The sequence below is a fragment of the Cylas formicarius genome, unplaced genomic scaffold (assembly GCF_029955315.1).
Source record: "Cylas formicarius isolate icCylForm1 unplaced genomic scaffold, icCylForm1.1 PGA_scaffold_9__14_contigs__length_23061073, whole genome shotgun sequence".
In the NCBI taxonomy this organism is placed as follows: domain Eukaryota; kingdom Metazoa; phylum Arthropoda; class Insecta; order Coleoptera; family Brentidae; genus Cylas; species Cylas formicarius.
This window is the reverse complement of record NW_026844365.1, coordinates 11452635-11473496: the sequence shown is the minus strand read 5'-3', so window position 1 is coordinate 11473496 and position 20862 is coordinate 11452635. Positions and strand designations below refer to the sequence as shown.

At 35.3% G+C, this 20862-nt stretch overlaps 1 protein-coding gene across 1 annotated transcript; it reads right to left on the bottom strand.

Moving 5' to 3' along the window:
• Positions 1–11632: 11632 nt before the first annotated feature.
• Positions 11633–12386, bottom strand: LOC132707500 (cuticle protein 16.5-like). The gene is made up of 2 exons (XM_060679385.1): positions 12334–12386; positions 11633–12245 (listed from the first exon to the last, which is right to left on the bottom strand). The coding sequence occupies exons 1-2, from the start codon at positions 12349–12351 to the stop codon at positions 11817–11819; spliced, it is 447 nt and encodes a 148-aa protein (XP_060535368.1). The 5' UTR covers positions 12352–12386; the 3' UTR covers positions 11633–11816.
• Between the last annotated feature and the right edge of the window lie 8476 nt (positions 12387–20862).

The window sequence follows — 20862 nt, the reverse complement described above, 5'->3', positions numbered from 1 at the left end:
ATTTGTGATGATCTCTATTATGGTCTTAATATGACAACTCTAAGAACATTGATCTACGAGTATGCTGAAATAAATCATATTCTTCATCGGTTTAATCAAAAGTCGAAAATGGCTGGACGTGATTGGGTGTATGGATTTTTTAAAAGGCACCCTGACTTGAATTTACGACAACCCACGTCAACTAGCATAGCTAGAGCAAATAAAACTGAAAATTCTAAAAAAAAAAACAAAGAAGAATACTACCAAAGATAAGGCTGTTAAAGTTAAGGCTAGTCAAGAAAATATTAATGATTTTAAGGAAAATGATGATTACTGTGCATTGTGTGGTGAAAAAAACATTGATCCACCTACAGAGGATTGGATTAAATGTAGCTTATGTCATAGCTGATGGCATGAACAGTGCACTCATTATGAAACTAGTGGTTTCATATGTGATATATGTTCTAATAATTAAGATTTTATCATATTCGTTAAAAACGATCTCATTTGAATTTATCTCAATTCAAAACTGTTAACTACTCTAAGCCTTATTCTCGAAAAAATCAAGTTAAACAGTATTTGTCAAAAATTATATATTTAATATATAAATATAAAAAATGAAGTAAAAAATGATAAGTATTGATAAAAAATAATATTTATAACTTTAAATATGGTGTAACTATATGTAACAAGTTATGGTTTAAATTATTACAAATGCGCACACTTACCCGCAGTGCTGCGCACGTTTACCCCAATATTGGGGTAAGTGTGCGCATTCTGACTAACATTTATTTTATTTTATTTCTTTAATTACAATTAAGTAAATTGAATTTCATGTTACGTAATTGTTAAATCAATAATTCCTTTAAATAAATACTTTTATTTCAATTTATTTTGTACAATTATTACAATTTTATGACCATAGAAAAAAAAAAGCGCACTCTTGACCCACATGACTCTATGTGCCTCTAAGACCACGAAAATGAAAATAAAAAATATGCCCTACAGAAGGTAAATAGTACTGTGATGATTAGAGATGAAAAATATAGAATCTGATAGAGAAATAACATGATCAGTTATTTTATTTCAGTATTAAATATAGTTCACTTTATTTGACTAAGACAGGTTTTTGTATAGAAAATTATACATTTGAATGTAGCTATGAATTTTATATTTCATGTTCAATTACAATTTCATTTTACAGAACACTTCCAGTTTGTATGCACTTTACGCTATATTCTCTCGTCACTGGTTTTTATTTTTATTGTTAACTTTTTAGTTTTCCATTTTCAACCATATTCCAAAATTTAATTTATTGTGAAAGTTAAAAAACGTGGGCCAAGAATCATATGTTGAATTAATTACTTTAGATAAATTTACAGCATTCGGTCATTAAATCGAAGGTTGTAAATTACGATAAATAATTTGGGCTTTAAATAAAAGAAAAAAAAGCATTTTTCTTCTGATTATTATTTATTTATTTGTTTATTTACTTTTCAACTGGTGATTAGCTCACTGAGGCTTACAAATTTGATAATTCTATCTAATGGGATCAATAAAATACAATACCATAAAATAACTAACCTCTACAATCAACCGGGAATATAATAATTAGAACTAAACAATTAATGATCTAACTCAAATCGGAATACATGTATAGTAATAAACAGTCTAAGTCATCACTGTATTGATTGATCAGTCTGGCCGATCTAAATATAAATGTCTTATGACCATAATTTGTTCACCAAGTACTAGCAGATAGAGAACTGGTCTGTTTGTTTCTGGTTTGAACATGCACTTCAATTTTGCCCAGCAAGTCTAGAAGGGTGCAGAATGAACTTGTAAGTCTCTATATTTACAATAGGTTTCCATGGTCATTATATTTAAGGTGTCCAAACACAACACACATACTCAAGATGAGGGCGAATAAATGTACAGCAAAGAAGTTTAATGCAGGAAATTCTTCGGTGTATCGCAACATTTCACACAAGTCAATTGGTTTACAGAATAACACCCCTTATCTCTGATCTGTGACCATGATTGCAATGATTGTCGAGATGCTTGGTCCTACTGAAGATGATGGAATTGCGTTTTTTTACATTAAGGGCCACCATGTTAGTACTGCAAATCTTATTTCAACTCGATGCACTCATTAAATTATTGTTAAATTAGTAATTTATTTCTTTTAAATTTTTTATATTTTTTTTATTTCGTCTTTAAAGTATTTAATTTACTTTAATTTAAATCAATTTATTTTTAAACTTCACGACTTCTTCTGCTTAAAAAAGCACTAAAACAACTCTCAGCTTTGTGTCCATTCATTATCCAAAATTCCTCAAATTCGTTCCGTACGCTTGCGAACGCCAAGGTGTGAACATTATCGCTCATCGACGAAATGCAATTGGTACTGCCCGCCGTATGCAAATACTCGACAGCCCGATAGGACCGATAATTACGCGTACGCCGGTTTTGCTCTGTTTATCAGATTAGGAGTTGCAATTGAAACGTCTAATTTACTGGCCAGATACTACCTACCCACAGGTCGCGTTTAATCTTTATAGGTGCGTACTTAAACATATGTTATCGCGGGCAGTACCATGAGAAAACGGCGGAGATGCTTTCGACCGGGGAACGTTTAATCCAGGATTCTCTGGGTACTCCTCTTTCGATATTTGATGTAACATATGTTTTAATATTTGGTTGTGCAACTTCTAATGCATTGTGACTTAAGGGAGCCAAAAATTATCAGTATTGGAGACGAGATTCCAAAAACGAGCCGTTCTTCAAGTTAAGTCAACAAGCAAACCAGAGTAAGGTGGAGACTGCTAACTGCTGACTAAGTCGAGACTGCTGATTTTTGGAATGTGACGTACCTGACTGACCAAGTGGTGTGGCAAATTATTGACGAGATTGTTTATTATTAGTTTTGCCTGCTTTGCTTGCAGATAATATTTATTTATGACACATCCATATGTACAGATATTTTTTTCACTTTATGTATGATTTTAATACTCCACATTGGCTGAATTTAACTACAGCGTCATTTTTTTTTTCATTGAGAACATCATGACTACTTTTAACACGCTTTATCTTTCTCGTTTTTTTTTTCAATTTTCTGACTCCATTGATGGTGAATGGTGAATTATATTAGATGAATTATCTCCTACCATTGCGAATAGAGTATGTCAATGAAAAATTCTTTCCAGTTGCTATTCCGTTTTTATTGTTCTGTAGGGCTCGTTATATCTATTTATCACCAATGATTCATCTAGTTCTTGATGTGGTTCTTCCTGTGACATTGCCATACTTCTTTGTTGTCGAAAACCTCTCAGCAGCGATTTCCGGCGAAAATTCTTTTCGCGTTACTAAAAGTCACTGGCAACAGTATTATTTTCAGAAATTATGAATCAGCTCCAAACGGTATTTGAAGAAGTTAAATAATCTAGATTTTATCCCAAACAATGGGCTCTGTTGCCACGTGGGCACTTGGGCGATCAAGCTCGTTAAGCTACGTCCTGCGAAATAGGCTCCAAACGAGGAAATCAATTTTCGACGCCCCGCCCACAAACTGGACCGTTGCGGTATACATAATAGAATAACAAAACGGCAATAAAAGCAATAACTCTTGCGGTAAAATCGACGTATTTACGATCGAATGCGATGCGACCGACCAAAACCGTTTTCTCGGTTTCTCAAAGTTCGAAGTGAAATCGGCATCGGTAATGCAGGCACCTGTTTTATCGTGATTTAATGTGACGCAGTTAAAATTCGATTATTACCGAGGTGAAATTTTGTTATACGCGATGTTTCTCGACGACGTGCGTCGGGGGTGGCGGTTTCCTGCAGAAATCTTGTGAAAATCTGAAAAAACGGATGACGAAGTTATTCGCCAATGGTTTATCTTTTCAAAAGGCAAAAAATATTTGTGCACATTTGATAAAGACACGGTGTTGTCGAAACAATTGTCATATAAAAATATATAATTTCGTGAATGTCTGAACTTTTAGTTCCTGTTTTTTTTTTTTGATAAATGATATTCATCAAGTAAAAACCACCTCAGTTCAATTTTTCCATTATTATATTCCAATACAAAGTTTCCGAGAAGGAAATGCTTTGGAATTGTCAGCCCAAGAGGAAATTATGATTGATTATAGCAGAATTATAGCAGAATTAATTAAAATCAATGAAGACTTTAAATATGATATTACAGATTATAGTCGTTATTAACGTACAATCTAGTAGGAATTGTTTTTTGGTAATTATCTGTGTCTCCCCCAATTTAATAAGCTCCCCTGGATTGGAAACATAATACTTTTCTTCCACTTGTGTAGTTGATACGTAATAAATATTTTTTTGCAAATAGAGCTGATTTATTATTGTTATAGTAATCATTAAGGTTGGAAAATATATTCTTTGCGTGAGGCAGCTAAGTTGGTAAGCTTCATAAATCAGATATGGCGTATCATCCGCGGCAGCTCTATATGGCGCACGGCCACAGTCACATATACGGTCTTAGTAATAATTTTCTGACAATTTAATATCCTAGACTTATAAATAACGCTTGGGAGTTCTTGTGTTGCTTTAGACTCGTATATAATCGCGCAGAAGACCACCGCAGTTGTCAGACATGTGGCGTATTGCTGGAAGAATCAAGTTACGTAGAAAACGAGTTGATTTATTCGTCGTAACAAGGTTGAAGAAATGGTCGGAATGGTTTTTCCGCGAGGCGATTGAAAATATTATACTTAAAGTGTACTAAAGTGTACTAATGATCGTAACCAACGGAAACAACTATCTATTCCATGCGTGCGTCGCGATGAAAAAGGACAGAAAATTTATAAGGTATACTCAGATATTGATAAAAATAAAAAATTAATTCAATTACTTTAAAGTATATGAAGACCGGTGTTTCCCAACGTGGGGCCCATGGAACACAAGAGGGCAATTTGATAATTAAGGGGGGCGCTTCGGGCTATTTAAATGCAATGCTAGAATACAACAACAAAAAAAGCAAAATCATAAAAAAATTGCTGTAAATAATTATTAGGTAAAATTTGATTTGATGCTTACATATCAATCGAATCGTGAAGTAAACTTCGTCATGGATTCACCGCAGAGTTTGTCGCTTGTCGTGGGAAACCCCGGATGTTTTAAAACGCTCTCGCCCGCACCTAATCGGCCCAACTCGACTTTCGTGTTTCACACATCAACATCAACAATGTCAGGCCATAATTACGGACTTATCAGCCTCATGTGCCACCCCTTGAAGGTCTTGCTGAAGATTGTCCATAACAGAATTTATAAGAAATATATCATCATCATATATATATATATATATATATATATATATATATATATATATATATATATATATATATATATATATATATATATATATATATATATATATATATATATATATATATATATATATATATATGTGTGTGTGTGTGTGTGTGTGTGTGTGTGTGTGTGTGTGTGTTTTATAGTTTACCAAAAAGCGTTCGATAAGGTGCAACACATGAAATTAATAAATGAACTGAAGAACATCCAACTAGACCAAAATGATATAAACATAATTAAAAGCATATATTGGCACCACACAGCCACATTAATAGTCAACAACTTGGAGACGGATGAGGTACGAATCCAGCGAGGCGTTAGACAGGGATGTGTACTCTCACCGGCACTCTTTAATTTATACTCACAGGTAATCTTTCAAAAGGCTCTTTCGGACAAAGAAGAGGGAGTTAGGATTGGAAGAGAAATTATCAACAATATACGATTTGCGGACGATACGGTAGTCCTGGCTGAGTCTCTCGAACACCTACAATTGCTGGTGGATAGAGTTTACAACGAAAGTCGTGCAATGGGGCTCACAATTAACATAGAAAAAACTAAATTTATGGTTGTCTCAAAGAACCCGGCCAGGCAACATCAATTATACATAGAAGAACGAGCTGTTGAACAAGTCGAAAAATACAAATATTTGGCAGCGTACATCACCTCTGGCCTAGATCAAGATCAAGAAATAAAGGTCAGAATCGAAATAGCAAGACAATCATTTCTTGGATACAGGAAGATACTCTGTAATAAAAACTTGTGTCTCAGTTTGCGATTGAGGTTCGTCGAATGCTATATATGGTCACAATTATTATATGGTGTAGAAACCTGGACACTAAAAGCACAGATCATCAAAAAACTGGAAGCCTTCGAGATGTGGCTGTATAGAAGGATACTAAAAATTCCCTGGACGGATAGAATCTCAAACGAAGAGGCCTTACGAAGAACTAGCCGCGGTAGAAAATTAATAACTTTAATAAAAAGACGCAAAACCGCATATCTGGGGCACATCTTAAGAAATGATAAATACCGTCTACTACAAACTATTATGCAGGGAAAACTAGATAGAAGAAGGGGTATCGGAAGAAAAAAGAAATCCTGGCTAAGAAATGTCAGGGACTGGACAGGGTTGCATGTGGGCGAATTGTTTCATGTTGCGAGGGATAGAGAAGCGTTTGGAGTAGTGGTCGCCAACCTCCAATGAAAGGGAGAAGGCACTGCAAGAAGAAGATTAACAACAAAAACTCTGAACGGTTTCATTGGCTCAAAAAACGTGAAGTAACTGATACTGCTTTACTTGTTATTCTCAATTATTTAAATATTCTTTCCGCTGATTTACAAGAAAGATTTTCTGAATTAAAACAAACGCTAGGATGACACTAAGTTAATATGGAAGATATGTATTACAATTATATTGAATTTGAATTTCACTTTTTTGTTATATGTTTTCAAATATTATTTACTGCTTTTTGATAAAAATTTAATAGTTATGTCTTCCTAAAACCGATCATATATGTTTCTTAAGTGAAAAAAACAATTGTTTAATGTTAATGGGCATAAAAATTTTAGAAATGTTGCAGTTAGGCATGGCACAAAAAAGGTTGGGAAACATTGATCTAGACTATAAAACATATGCCACCGGTAAAGTTTCAAATGCGGCATTCTCTAGAATTTCTAGGTAATTATTATAATTTTCTATACTAAACTATTACTAGTCAAACCTGATTTCAGGGCAAAACTGGTTTGTCGTAGACCAAACGAGTCTATGAGAAATCACTGCAGGAGTGAACACTAAACGACTCGACTAAAAAGTTTTGCCTGTACCAAATACGTTTTGCTATGCAAAAGTTAAATACGACCGTTTTGGTTAAACTTTTTTTTTCTACATTGATTCTAAGTTTAGTTTAGTTTCTCATATTTTGTCTATTTCACGTTTTCCCTTATTTTATAGATTTTCTACAAAAATACTTAGGCATTCCATAAAATAAGTTTATTTTATATTGAATGCCCTACTATTATACTGTGTGGTTATAAACAACTATTACAGCCTAATACCTATTACAACCTACCAACCTACAAACTTTAAAATAACTACCAATGCTTAGTCCTAACCTGATAATTAATAACCGTAAATAATAGGATAAATATAATAAAACCGCAGCGCTAAAGATAGTGAACAGGAACAACACCTCTTACTTATCATATCATCAATTGCAACAAAAAGGTTACAACGCTTTTAACTACCCTGACGGAGCGAAGTACCAGCTAAGATCATTTTTTGATGTTTTAAAAGTAATTCACGGCATGGTAACAGGTGTGTTACAATGTAACCCTGCATGTCTCGTATGTTTGTTGCATCCAAATATCGTAACAAACGTACAAGCTTTCGATTCAATTGATGCGATACGTAAAAGTTTCCCGCGACGCAGATTTTCTCATTGATTTAGTTCAGTTCTCACACTAGCCTTCGGGAACGATTCTAAATCTGGTTCGGCAAAGCAGAACAAGGCCTTAATTTTAACCAACCTCTTATATGGCCTGGCATTTGCTTATCGTTATTTTATTGATCTAACCAAACAGATTTATCTACGGGTATCGATTGAAGCAAAAGGCAACCACTCTGAATGATCCCAATTGATGTGTTTATAGGCACTTGTGTTTTGAATCTATAAATAGATCGGGCGCGTTGATAGTTTAAGCAAATTTGCGACCGTTTTGTTTCAGTTTACGTGCACTTAATGCGGGGTCCTCAACGAAGATTACGTACTATTTCCCATAAAACTGAAGTACCTAGTCCAGCAGCAGATCTCTTCCTGCGCTGCCCTAAAAGTTACGAAAGTTTTTTTAGGAGCCAACTCGCAAGAGATAACTTTAAAATGTTGCCCATGTCAGAAAAATATTATATGCGTCGATCAGATGTTACTTCAAGTTCTCCAAAAGTAAGCTACGCAAATAAGACAATGCCACCCTTAATCCAAACGAACATGTCGATGTGCCTTTAAAAGCCGCATTTCACCGAATTCACCTGAAGGGTAAAAGTTTATCAATGACACTGAAATACTAAACACCTCAGCCACTAAAATAGACACCAAAATATCTAGGTGTGAGTGAAAAGAAATTCGCCAAGAAAACACAAAGTTTACTTGAAGGCTATTGTTAAATGGAATACGCGGAAACAAGAACATGACATGCAATAAATCTTGTTTGATACAAGAACAAATAGGGTTAAAATTAATCTGCAACAGTTTCACTGATGATGACGACATTTAAGTAGCATGTAAATTATTTTCATATTTATATTTTCTATTTGGCAACTCATGGGATTTTTATTAAATATATTAAAGTAGCAATCTATAAGTTAGTTTTAATTGTTCTTATGTCACTACCAAGTCGTTTTTGATTGGGTTTACAAATATGAATTTATTCATTAGTTATTAAAGAAGGTTAAAACATAAACAAATGTATTCAAAAGTATTTTTTATTTTTGCTTGGAATTTGAGATAGCTGCACAGGAAGGTTAGCTGTTCCCCTGCGTTTTTTGGCAATGTTAACAATGACAATAATAATTTATAATATTTATTTTCCCAAAGACAACAACAAAATTATATAGGAATAGTCAAAATACATAATAGGTAGAATTGATATATAAAAAAACAACAAAACAATTAGTCTGGATTACAAAATGTTTTGGATAACAAAAATATTTATAATCGTTTTTTAATTAGATTTTTTTGAAATAAGCAATGTTGACAATGACAATAATAATAATATTTATTTTCCCAAAGACAACAACAAAATTGTATAGGAATAGTCAAAATACATAATAGGTAGAATTGATATATAAAAAAACACCAACAAAATTAGTGTAGATTACAAAATGTTTTGGATAACAAACATATTTTGAATCGTTTTTTAAATAGACAAGCCTCTAAACTTCTGTCTCATAACTCCAAGGACAGAGTGTTAAAAATTCAAACACCCAAATAATCAGGTGACTTCGAAGTCGTCGACAGCCAACAGTAGAGGAGAACATGCAGTTTACCGCTCTGTCTTGTATGCTTAGAATGTACGCCACCAACTAACATAAAATTGGATAAATTATTAATGACATTTCAAAAAATGAAAAGACTCGCCAGTGTGAGAATTCTGCACTGGGCAAATAAACCCCTACCAGATGTAAACTTGTAAATTTGTGTAATACTAGTTAATATAAGTTTTTGAGCTAAAAACACTTTATCGGCATTTACAGATGTAGATGGTGTAAATTGAGCAACCGTTTTCTCGTAAAAATCTCACGAAGATTTAAAAAAATATACTTTAAAATACTTAGAGTTGAAAAAAAAGTATCACAATGAGACTTCCAGTTTAAACATTCATCCAAACTCAATCCCAGAAACCTCACAGTATCCCCACTTGCGGTAGTGTCATTGCCTAAACAGCTAATAAAATTATCACATTGTTTCTGATAGTTATAAAACTTAATAATTTGAGTTTTGCTTGCCATCAATCCATCGAGTACCCTACAGCACTTCTCTGAGAGGTCGTCATTTACACACGACAATACCAAGGAAAGATCATCCGCGTATATCCCAAAAAAAGTATCAGTTAAAATTTTCAATATACAATTTACATATAATATGAATAGTACAGGGTCTAAAACTGAACCTTGAAGAACACCGATCTCTATGCGTTGACTAGCCATTCTCTTATCGTTATAAAACTTAAGAGATACAAAATGAGAACGATCTTCTAAAAACTACTGAGTCAGTCTAGAAGCTTACTCCTTATACCCGAAGCGCTTCACCAAGAATGTTAACGGAACCATTATCAAACCCAATACTCTTTTTAATAAAAACGTTGGTATGCCATCGGATCCAAAAGACTTTTTGTTTTTTAATTTATTTTTTTAAACTATGCAAGAGCTCCTCCTCCTTAATAAAATTCAGACCAATATTTTTGGGAGCATATATAAAATAGTTATTAAATTAAACTCCGGTCCAAGCAGCACTATAAGGATCGACAGAATCCGAAATTTGTCGCTGATAGAAAGCTTTTATAGTCTCAGAACACACAGATTTTTTAAATTAGTACTAGACGTCTTAATTTTATTATTAATCCATTTTTTATTTTTGGCTGACGCACTAACATATAACCTCCCGAGAAATGTAAACAAAAATAGTAGATAAAAACATCATAAAAACCAATCCTCCAGACGAAGCGTTTGCTCAAAATTCTGAATTTTGGAGTCACTGTTTCAACGAATTCGAGATGTTGAACAGACATTGGACTTGGTGATGGCATTACGAAATACTTCAAGTTCTATAAAAGCTGTTCTGTGTTCAGACGCATAATTGTCAAAATCACATCAATCATCCCAGTAGGTTCACTAGAAAGTAGTCTCTATTTGCCTTTAGCAAGTATCTCCTCTATTTTGTTGGCGTAGCCCTTATCCGCTGAGAGAATCCTGATGTTCACTATTCGTCGTCCTTCTTCTCTTCTCCAAAACAAAAAACTTTCCATCGCAGTGCATCTCTTTCCGGTCCTTCCAGTTGTAACATTTCAATGGAACTTATGATATCTAACACTGGCGTCTTTCAAATAGCGAGGGAGAAGAAGTAAAGTCCTTTGCTCAATATTTGTATTTCAGTATTGGAAAGATTCCTTCAGGACATATTTATTATTGTACGTTGAATGTCATTTAAAAGAACCTATTCCATATCATTGTATGTTTCCTATGTTCTTCAACTATAAAATTTAAAGGTCGTTTTGACTGAGCGGTTGAACCCTCGTAGGCCATTTTACAAGGGAAACAAAATCATAGCAGGACATTAGAGAACACAATTTTTTAAAACAGAAGTTTTTGAATAGATGGAAATTAAAATCACCATCTATTAAAATATTATTTTTAAGCTTCCACAAACATATAACAAGTTTTTCGATGCTTTCCAAAAAAAAAGCCGTTCATTACCATAACATACCATGATTAAAAATCTGTTCCCATCTACAGGAACCTACGCACTCTCTGAAAATATTGGTCGAGCATTGATGCATTGTTTGACCCATAAACCAACACCACCCTAGTTAGTCGAGGCTCTATAATACGAATTAAGCCATCAAACGCACCGGTCTGCCTTATAGCGATTGAGGCTTCGGCTGATATTTCTGTATAACTGATTATCTAAAATATGAGGCAAACTACAGGCCTAAGAAAACAAGTTAAAAATGTAAAACTTGCTGCGAATACTGTCCTGAAGATACTCATATCGAAAAAAAAATGTCAACACACCAGATTCTAGGCACTATAATAAGAAAGGGGTGGGCATATTAGGCTTTTTAGGGCCAGAAGATGGAACAAAACGTCTTTGAAAGGAAAAATGCTGTGCAACAACAAGAATATGGATTATTAAAAACGAATTTATTTAAATGAACAACAGTATTGTGGCTCAAACACGCGCTATGTACAAAAATTGCGGACCACCCAACCCCCTTGCTTCCTACTTAATGGCGAGCACCGGAGCTGCCGGAGCTGCAACGGGAGCCACCGGCGCTACACCCGCAGGCAAAGCGTAAGGCAACGCGCTGTAAGCTGCGAACTGCGGAGCCAAAACCGGACCGGCTGCGTATCTAGCAAAAGGAGCGTATTGAGCGTATTCAGCGACGAATGGAGCGGCCACTCTGGCGGCGATCGGCTCAGCTACGATCGGAGCGGACTTAGCGATGAGTGGAGCCGCCGGAGCGACCAGAGGAGCAGCGATTCTAGCGGGAGCGACAGCGACCGGGGCAGCAATGGCGTGGTTGACGACATTTGCGCTGTAGGAGGAAGCGTAGGGAACAGAGTACGCCGCAGGGATAGCTGCGGGGACTGCTACAGAAGGGCCTCCCAAGCAGCTCGAGATGGCGATGGTTGCGAAGAAAGCGACGAGCTGAAATAAAATCAAAACCGTGTAAGTAACTATACATAAACATTTGATAGATGGCAAAAACATAGAACGAAAATATATTAACACTCACCAAAGCGTTTGAAGCCATTTTTCTCGGTTGTTTTGCTACTCGACTGACAAATCGACTACGAATACAAAGACGAACGCGACGGTTTATATACTCGGAAAAGCGGACGACCGAAAAGAATATAGAAATAGCCATAGTTGAAATATTCGACGGTGGTGAAAGAGGTCAGAATTGTCGAAATTTGATTGCGCGCAATTCGGACTGAATAGCAATTAGAATTGGAGGCTTATTTGTATGCCGTGCGATGAGGCCGAAGGTGTGAAATTAAAAAAGAAAACTGATCCGAGCCGAATTTGTCGATTTCTTTATTTGTCATACGAAGTGAGTATTTTCATGAAATCATCAGAAGAATCCTCGTTTGAAGCTAGTTAATTACAAATTATGCCTAACAGATCTATTATAATTCTAATTCACTTTTGAACAGATAAGAGAAAAGGATGGGAAGACTATAAATACCATGGAAACTAGCTATTGAGCAGAAAAAAGTATTTTAAGAGGGGTTTTAAAATTAATGTTATTATTTTTGATAATATATGGAGACCTAGCTACTAGTTGATTGAGTTGAAAGCATTCTGTAATCTAATCATAGAAGAATGCTGTCCTACATTACTTTACAATTTTATATAACATGTTCGCTTCATTTTTAAGTGAATTATTTCAAATTTAGATCTAGCAAGACTGTGGTCATGATTTACAAGGATTTAAAACAAGGTATTTGAGCAAAACGCGTCAAAGAAGCATATGAGAGTTTTGGGATTTAAATAGTCCTTTGCGTTCCTTTTTATAAGGACAACTAAAATTAATAAATTCCTAATTAATGTTACACCAAACTTGTTAATAGAATTAGAACATATACGGGGTTAGCGCCAAAATTTCGCTGCCTAACATAGATGCAGCTCCAGTATCACGATAAAACTTTATCTTCTTTTAAATATATGTCTTAGTAGGCTGCCAAAAAAAATGAATGAAATGAAGTCTTGCGTCAAATAGTTTTTTATTGACAGCATTTTAAACAAGACTTGTCCGAAAAAATGTCGCAAATAACGCAAATTGAGTATAGAGCAGTCATAAAGTTTTGAACAAAAGAAGGGTTAGCACCTTAAATTATTAAAGAAAGGCTGGATGGTGTGTACGGCCTTCAGATTCTGTAGTGAAAGAATGGGAAAAACGTTTTCGAATGGGGCAGGAGTCCATTGAAGATGATTCAAGAACTGTTCGACCAGTGGAGGTCATAAAAGAAGATATTGTTGCGATTGTGGAAGAGGTGGTATTGAGTGATCGACGTTTAAAGGTCAAGGAAATCTCAGAAATTACTAAGCTTTCTGAAACAAGTGTTCGTCGAATCCTGCATGATAATTTAGGTATGCATAAGGTTAGTGCAAGATGGGTTGCGCGTTCTTTTTTGGAACCCTGTGGGTCGGAACCGAAGCCTGTGATAGAAACTGTTGTGACGGGAGATAAAACTATGGATCTCTATTATGACCCTCTATCGAAAAAAGAATCAATGGAGTGGCGTCGTAAGGGTGAAGCACCTCCAAAAAAATTCAGAGTCTGCCAGTCAACAAAAAAGGTGACCGCCACTATCTTTTGGGATTGTGAAGGAATTCTTTTGATAGATTTAAAAAAAAATTAATACCACTGTCAATGGTAAATATTACGCAATATTATTACATAAATTGCGACACTGCATACATGTAAAACGTCGAGGAAAACTGACCAGCGGCGTGCGTCTTTTGCACGATAATGAACCTGTCCATACTGTTGGTGTACACAAGCTGCCATTTTAGATCGACTTCCCTATAGTCCAGATATGGCCCGCAGCGACTATTATTTGTTTGGATATTTGAAAAAGGACTTACGTGGACGGCGGTTTAACGACGAAGTTGAGTTAAAAGAGGCCGTTTTAGCTCATTTTGCAGACAAACCAAGAGAATATTTTTTTAAAGGGATTGAGTTGTTAATAAAGAGATGTAATAAATGTATTGAAGTTAAGGGGAATTATATTGAAAAATAATAAAAAATTGTCACTCTACTTTGTTTCTTTCATATTCAGGCCGGGAAATTTTGGCGCTGCCCCCGTACCTTTTAGTTCGAACCTTGCATTTAATCAAACCGCCATAGTTGCACATGCTGTGGATGAAAAACAAATTTGGGATAGAGCTAAAAAATTAAAGAATAAGTTTAGTTATATATATGCCTACTAGTCTGATAAAGTTTGTGTTGCCAGTGATTCTTAAACCATTGGTAATTGTGATAAACAACTCGCTAAGCTTTGGAATATTACCAGATCAACTTAAACATGACCCGGTTATCTCCAACTTTAAAAAAGATTATCAGAACGACATGCAACATTATCGCCCAATAAGTCTGCTCTAAAATTTTCGAAAAACTAATGCGTCGTCGAATTTTAAACTTTATGGTCGACAATAACTTACAAAATAATAAACAGCAGGCAGGCAGAACAACTCAAACAGCAGGATTTACCTGCGTACAACATATACTTGATGTTTTAAAAGTGGTGAAATCCCATTAGTGGTGTTCCTTGATTTATCAAAAGCGTATGATACTGAAGCCATAGCATTCTTTTGAATATATTACATATGTAAGGGGAGTGGCTCTAAGGTGGGTGGAATCTTACCTCTCAAAAAGAAAGCAGCAAGTTATAATGGGCAAGGGTGAAAATCGGACAGCAAAAAGATTGCAGTAGGTATACCGCAGGGCAGTGTAATAGGTCCAATATTATTTCTTTTGTATCTTAACAACATAACAGAATTGTATGCAATTGGTCAAAATTGTAAAATCACTAACTACGCCGATGATACCAATGTTCCAATTGTAAATGAGAATACCGCAAACCTCAAAAAAGATGCCGAGAGATCCATGATGGGAGGGGTTTACTAAAAATAAATTAGTTATTAATAATGTTAAGACTGCTGTAACAATGTCTAGAACAAATCGATCAAGAATAGTACCACCACAGAAGTTAAATTTAAACAACTGTGATGTTGTTTTAAGCGATTGCACAACGTTTTTGGGTATGTCTTTGGATATCACCTTATCATGGGAAAATCATGTAAATAATGTAGGAGATAAGTTAAATAAAGTAATATATATATAATATAGTCTTCGAGTATTAATTTTAACTTTAGCTGCAACCTTCATACAAGAGAGTATACTGCTCGTCTTTACAAACAGAACCTTTTTGAAGTATATGGGGCAAGAACCATGAATTACACATATTCCAGGCACAGACTGACTATGATTGAGAAAGGTGCGTATTATTAGTGTATTCGGTAGTTTGCCGAACAACATACAAACGATTAGAGATTTAAAAATGTTAAAGAAAACAATTTTTAATTAACACGTACAAATAGAACCATATAGTGTACAAGAATACCATAGGTTTATTCAAAACATGTAGAGCAACCACCGTAAATGACACTATTTCAATTACGCTTTGAAATAAGGATGATTTATTATTATTATTATTATTATTAATTTATTACTCAATTTATTAGCTAAGGACAGTGTTTAAAAGATGTTTTTTTTATCGAGAATGATTTCCAAGTCCCCCATCTTACTGTTTTTTACATACGAAATATCAAAATATTTCGATGAGTTAACCCTTTATTCGAGGAATACGCCGATGTAAGATAATTTTAGTGGTGAGAAGAAAGTGGAATCCAAAGGCGTGACAAGAGAGGTTAGAATTAGAAGAAAATTCTTTAATAAACATGTAAGTAGAACAAAAGACGACATATTGTCCGAAATGGCAAAGAATGCACCAGTCCGAAGAAGCTGCAGACAGAAACCGGTAGAAAGGTAGAAAAAATCGTGAATCGTGATATTCAGGCGATAGCCTACCATATGGGAAACCGTATTGAAAAAAGAAGAAGAGTTATACTGAAAATTGCCAAGATTTTTTTTAATGCAATTGTGAATTGTATTCTTCTGTCACCGTATTTGAAATTGCACATTCTTCGTTCTTATCACATATTCTGTGCGACGTAACAATTGCGACAATTAGTAAATATAAATTAATATCTGGGATAAACAGTGAATGGCATTTTCAAACAAAATTTAGGAAAAGAACTTTTAAAAATTTAATAGTGAGTGGCAAAATTTGGAACATGCAGTTGAGTTTAGATGGCCGATTGACCTTAACTGGGTAGACGATAAAATGTAGCATTCAACTCATCCTTCTGTGCCCCTACGACGTAAATGACGATCCTACCAACAACGCCTAATTCGTGTAGCGTTCCAATCGTTCCTGTTCCAATTTTCCAAAAGGACATCACTACCTCTAGCACCCCTATCTCATTCAAATTTACTGAAGATACTGCTAAACTAAGTTTTGATCACCACAAAGGCAATAAAACAAACATTAATCTGGCGTTATTGATTGAAAATATGAAGGCCAGAATTGGTTACTAATAAAATCATTACTTAAAGTGGAAATAATAAATAATTTAATTCTGAAACCAATTAAAATTACCACTAACACACACTAACAAAACAACTAAAATTATGTGTCGATCCTGATTACGACTTTACGAACAGGTTATACTGATCATGGTGAATGCTAATGCATTTTACGAATTGGAACTGTTCTGTTTGAGATTTATACCATCCAAATTGTCTTAGTCCTTTGCAGCAATTCCAAAAAAATATCCCAAAATCATAATTCACAGCTTTCAATTGCCTTTGAAATATTACTGCAGGTTTTTACATGGATCTCTGGCCTCTAAAATTCTTTAGCAGAATTGTTTTTTAGTGCTCAACTTTGCTTGTTTGCAATATCGTCACCTAACTACGACTTTGGCACCTCTAGTGAAAGCAGCTGAAGCATCTGGGATCGGTAATTAACCACCCGTCTTCTGAAGCTTCTTGCCGTTGCCATCTAAAAACGGAACCTTGCACAATCTGATTCGAACTAGAACTGTAACTTACGCAAAACGAGCAGCTTTTTATGCGAAATGCGTTTTGTGGAAACGAAGTTTCGTTAGACCACAGATAGCGACGATAGTTGGGTACGTCGCTTGTTTGCGCCTGGCGATAAACAAACCAACCGACCCAGATGATGCGAAAGATATAGAAAGTTTCGACGTTATGAATATTCCCACGCGAACGCGGCTCTTCTTCCTTGACAATAAAATTCGTGTAAAAAACACAAAACTACCGTCGACTTTTACGCGGGGTCGTAAATCGTATTACGTTCCGTGGACCGATTTTTCCTGGCTTAAATAAATAAACAATTTCCATGCTTTAAACTTTATAATTACACGTTGCCCATATTTATAAGCCCATTCGGCTTAAGTGGGAGCTCGTTTGTGGTCTATAATTAAAAGAAAATAACACTTTAAGCCCCAATGTTAATAGAATGTATTATTATACCGTTTAGAATAAGCCATTATACTCTTTCCTACATTCTTCTGGCGTACACACACACACACACGCACACGTTAAATCAAGAAATTCTCTCGATTTGAAGTCAATAGACTTAAAAGTGGCCAGCAGGAATTCCCGATTTGAACCTCATACGCTTTTTTGTTCAACGGCAGCAGGAATTTCCGCGGCAGATGTTCTCCTAAATCTGAGTGTGAAACAGTTTCTCTCTAACGATAATTGATATCGCTTATACGAGGGTCATCCGCAATGTTTGATCATATTTCGCAGATTATTTATGTTTCGTGGACATTTTTTCTAAATAAACATAGACCATAGAGCAAAATGAAAAATTGTAAGTTTTCTTACACTACTAAAAGAAAGTTTCTTAGGGTACAATCAGAAAATTTTTTATTGCTTACAACTCTGATTTATTTATTTGATCCTACTTGACGTCTTAAACAAATAGTTAGTTTTTGGTAGGCTTCCTTACTATCATGATGGAATTTATATAATAAAACCTTTCAAGCATAATGAAAAAAATAAAATAAAAAATAAATTAAACAACCAAGCTGAATGACCAATCATTGTTAAGTATTAGTGAGTTGTGGTTAGCTGCCGAAAAGTAAGTCACCAAGAATTGTTAAACTATATGGTTTGACTACAAAATACTCTCTGAATTAGCTTAACCATGGCTCTTGGTTGATCTCTCCAGATGTACTGAAGTAACTGAGATCCATAATACAAATAAAAAAATAATAAAATGTACGTAAACCTATTTCAAAAGTAAAATCTCAAGGTAAGGTAAGCAAGCATATGACGGAAAATTTAGGTTGGGTTTAGGTTTAAAAAGAAACTTCCACAGGCCACTGTAATACTATTTACAAATCTTCCTCCTAAGTCGCTTGTTGTTGAAGCAGCCAACAGGATGATTGGTGAAACCTCAGCAAGTTTGATTTATAAACAACCGACCCAGGATTCATACTTCTCTTTCAAGTTCAGCGCTGATTATTTATGTCCTTCTGATTCTCAACTCAACTCTCAACTTCCCAACTCATAATGGTAGGTAATCATAGGGAATGTAGGAGAGATTTCTCTACCCTCCAGGCATTGATTCCGTTGCTTGTCGATTGACGGGAAATACAAATAAGAGAAAGAGAGTAGTATTATTGGTGACGTTTCTATCCCCTTCTGTGCCATAAGGTTTTGTCGCAGAATCAGATAAGGAAGGAAATCAGAGCTTAGGGTGGAGGTAACGTTTGCTTTGCATGTTGGCTGTAAAATCTAGGAAAATTCGCAAAAAGAAGCATCAGTGCCTAAGAAATTAAGCTGCACCGAGTATAAATCACGCCCTGGGACTTGCAGACCACCGATCTGTTAGTCTAGTTGCTGGTCGCTCGGCGATACATATAGACCTCACTCGGGAGCTATCGGTAATAAATAAGGCTCGCCACAAACGTCAATCTATATATTGAAATACGCCGTCGCAAAACCGTAGCCACTAAATCAATGGCAAATTACAATCGGACGAAGCGGGGAATCAGAAACACGCGCGTGTATTATTTATAGACGGGAAGAATAAAAATATCTTTCCGGGGCACATGCCTGAATAATTTACAAGGTGGACAGCAAACTCGTCTTGTTGACCGCGTGCTATGCAAATACCGAATTTCTACGATTTAGACCGCGGGTGGGCCCGCTAAGTCGCTAAACTGTCCCGAAAACAAGGTAAACGATCGTCAGGCCGTCGACGCCGCCAGATCCGCGTCCGTCAGACTTTAATCGTTAAATGACTGCTGGCGAAAAGTTTCGCTGCCCGTAATCTGCCTCGCGAACATTCCGTGTTTGAATACAATCCATTACGAAATGACCAGCGGCTACTACGCTCAACTGCGGTAGCGATTTTCAATTAGATGTATTATTAAGCCTACGTCACACTCTGAAATTTACGGTCCGTAATAATCGGGCGAGATATATTCGCGATCTTGGCCGAGGCTGCGGCTGGTTGACCGCACAGGTGCGGTTTGATGATATTTTTGAGTTGACAAACCTGCAATGTAATACTTACTTCAGCTAACTAGGGGTATTGACGTTAAAAAAAGTAACAAAACAATTGTAATAATAATAATAATAATAATATAGTGATGAGTCTTAGCAATACATTGGATTAGTTCCAACCTCAAATAAGAAACTATTTGTGGCAATTGAGAGAAACAACTGACCAATAAATTAGCATATATGGAACTGATAGTCTAAAACCACAATTTTGTGTGACGTAAGTAGAATTGACCAATGTCAAAATAGCACCTGTGACTAAAATCATGTCATGTACCGCGAACATCCAAATGAAAAAAAAACTAGTTTTGTAAAATAATAATAAAAATGATAAACAAATTGAAGCGGGTTTTTCTCTTTCTCTTTTCAAACCACGAAGTTCTCAGCATTTGGTATTTAAAGTACTCGACACCTCCATACCTGAGCAAACTGAACATGAAGCAGAGTTGATAGAAAATGCGAATACATGAATAACAAATATGGTTCCACCTTAAACCGCAAGAAGTTGATGAACATCTAGAGGTCTGCGATTAAACTTTTATTATTTCATCATAATTTATTTAGTCAGATCAGGTATCCGGTTTAAAATCCAACCTCTTAAGCTCTTTTTACACACACTTCGTTAAAAGTAAAAATATTGTCAAACTTTTTCAAAGTTTCTAAATAATGCAAAGAAGACTAGTTGGTCATATCATCAATATTGAAGTAACGTTGAGTTTCCTATTTAGTCAAAATCCAAAGTCTTTCACTAGACTCTAAATCCAAGAGATATGGCCCGTATTCACTTTGATTAGTGATTAGTAGTAACGGTGATTAGTGCAATTGTGTAGTGCTGGTAGTGTCCAATTCTTGTTTAATGACTTTGTTAAGTAAATTCAGTTGTTAGCCGTCGACCAACAAGTGCAATTTTTTAGAGAAGTACTGAAAGAAATATTAATTGTCCGAAAGAACTGTTGGAAACTGAACTTGCAAGACTAAGAAAAGTATGGGTTCGCAAATGGATTAATAGAAGATCCATGCATGGCGCAAGCTACCAACTCTTCAAGGAATTGACTTCTGAAGATACGACAGCATATTACTTTGCTCTCAGGT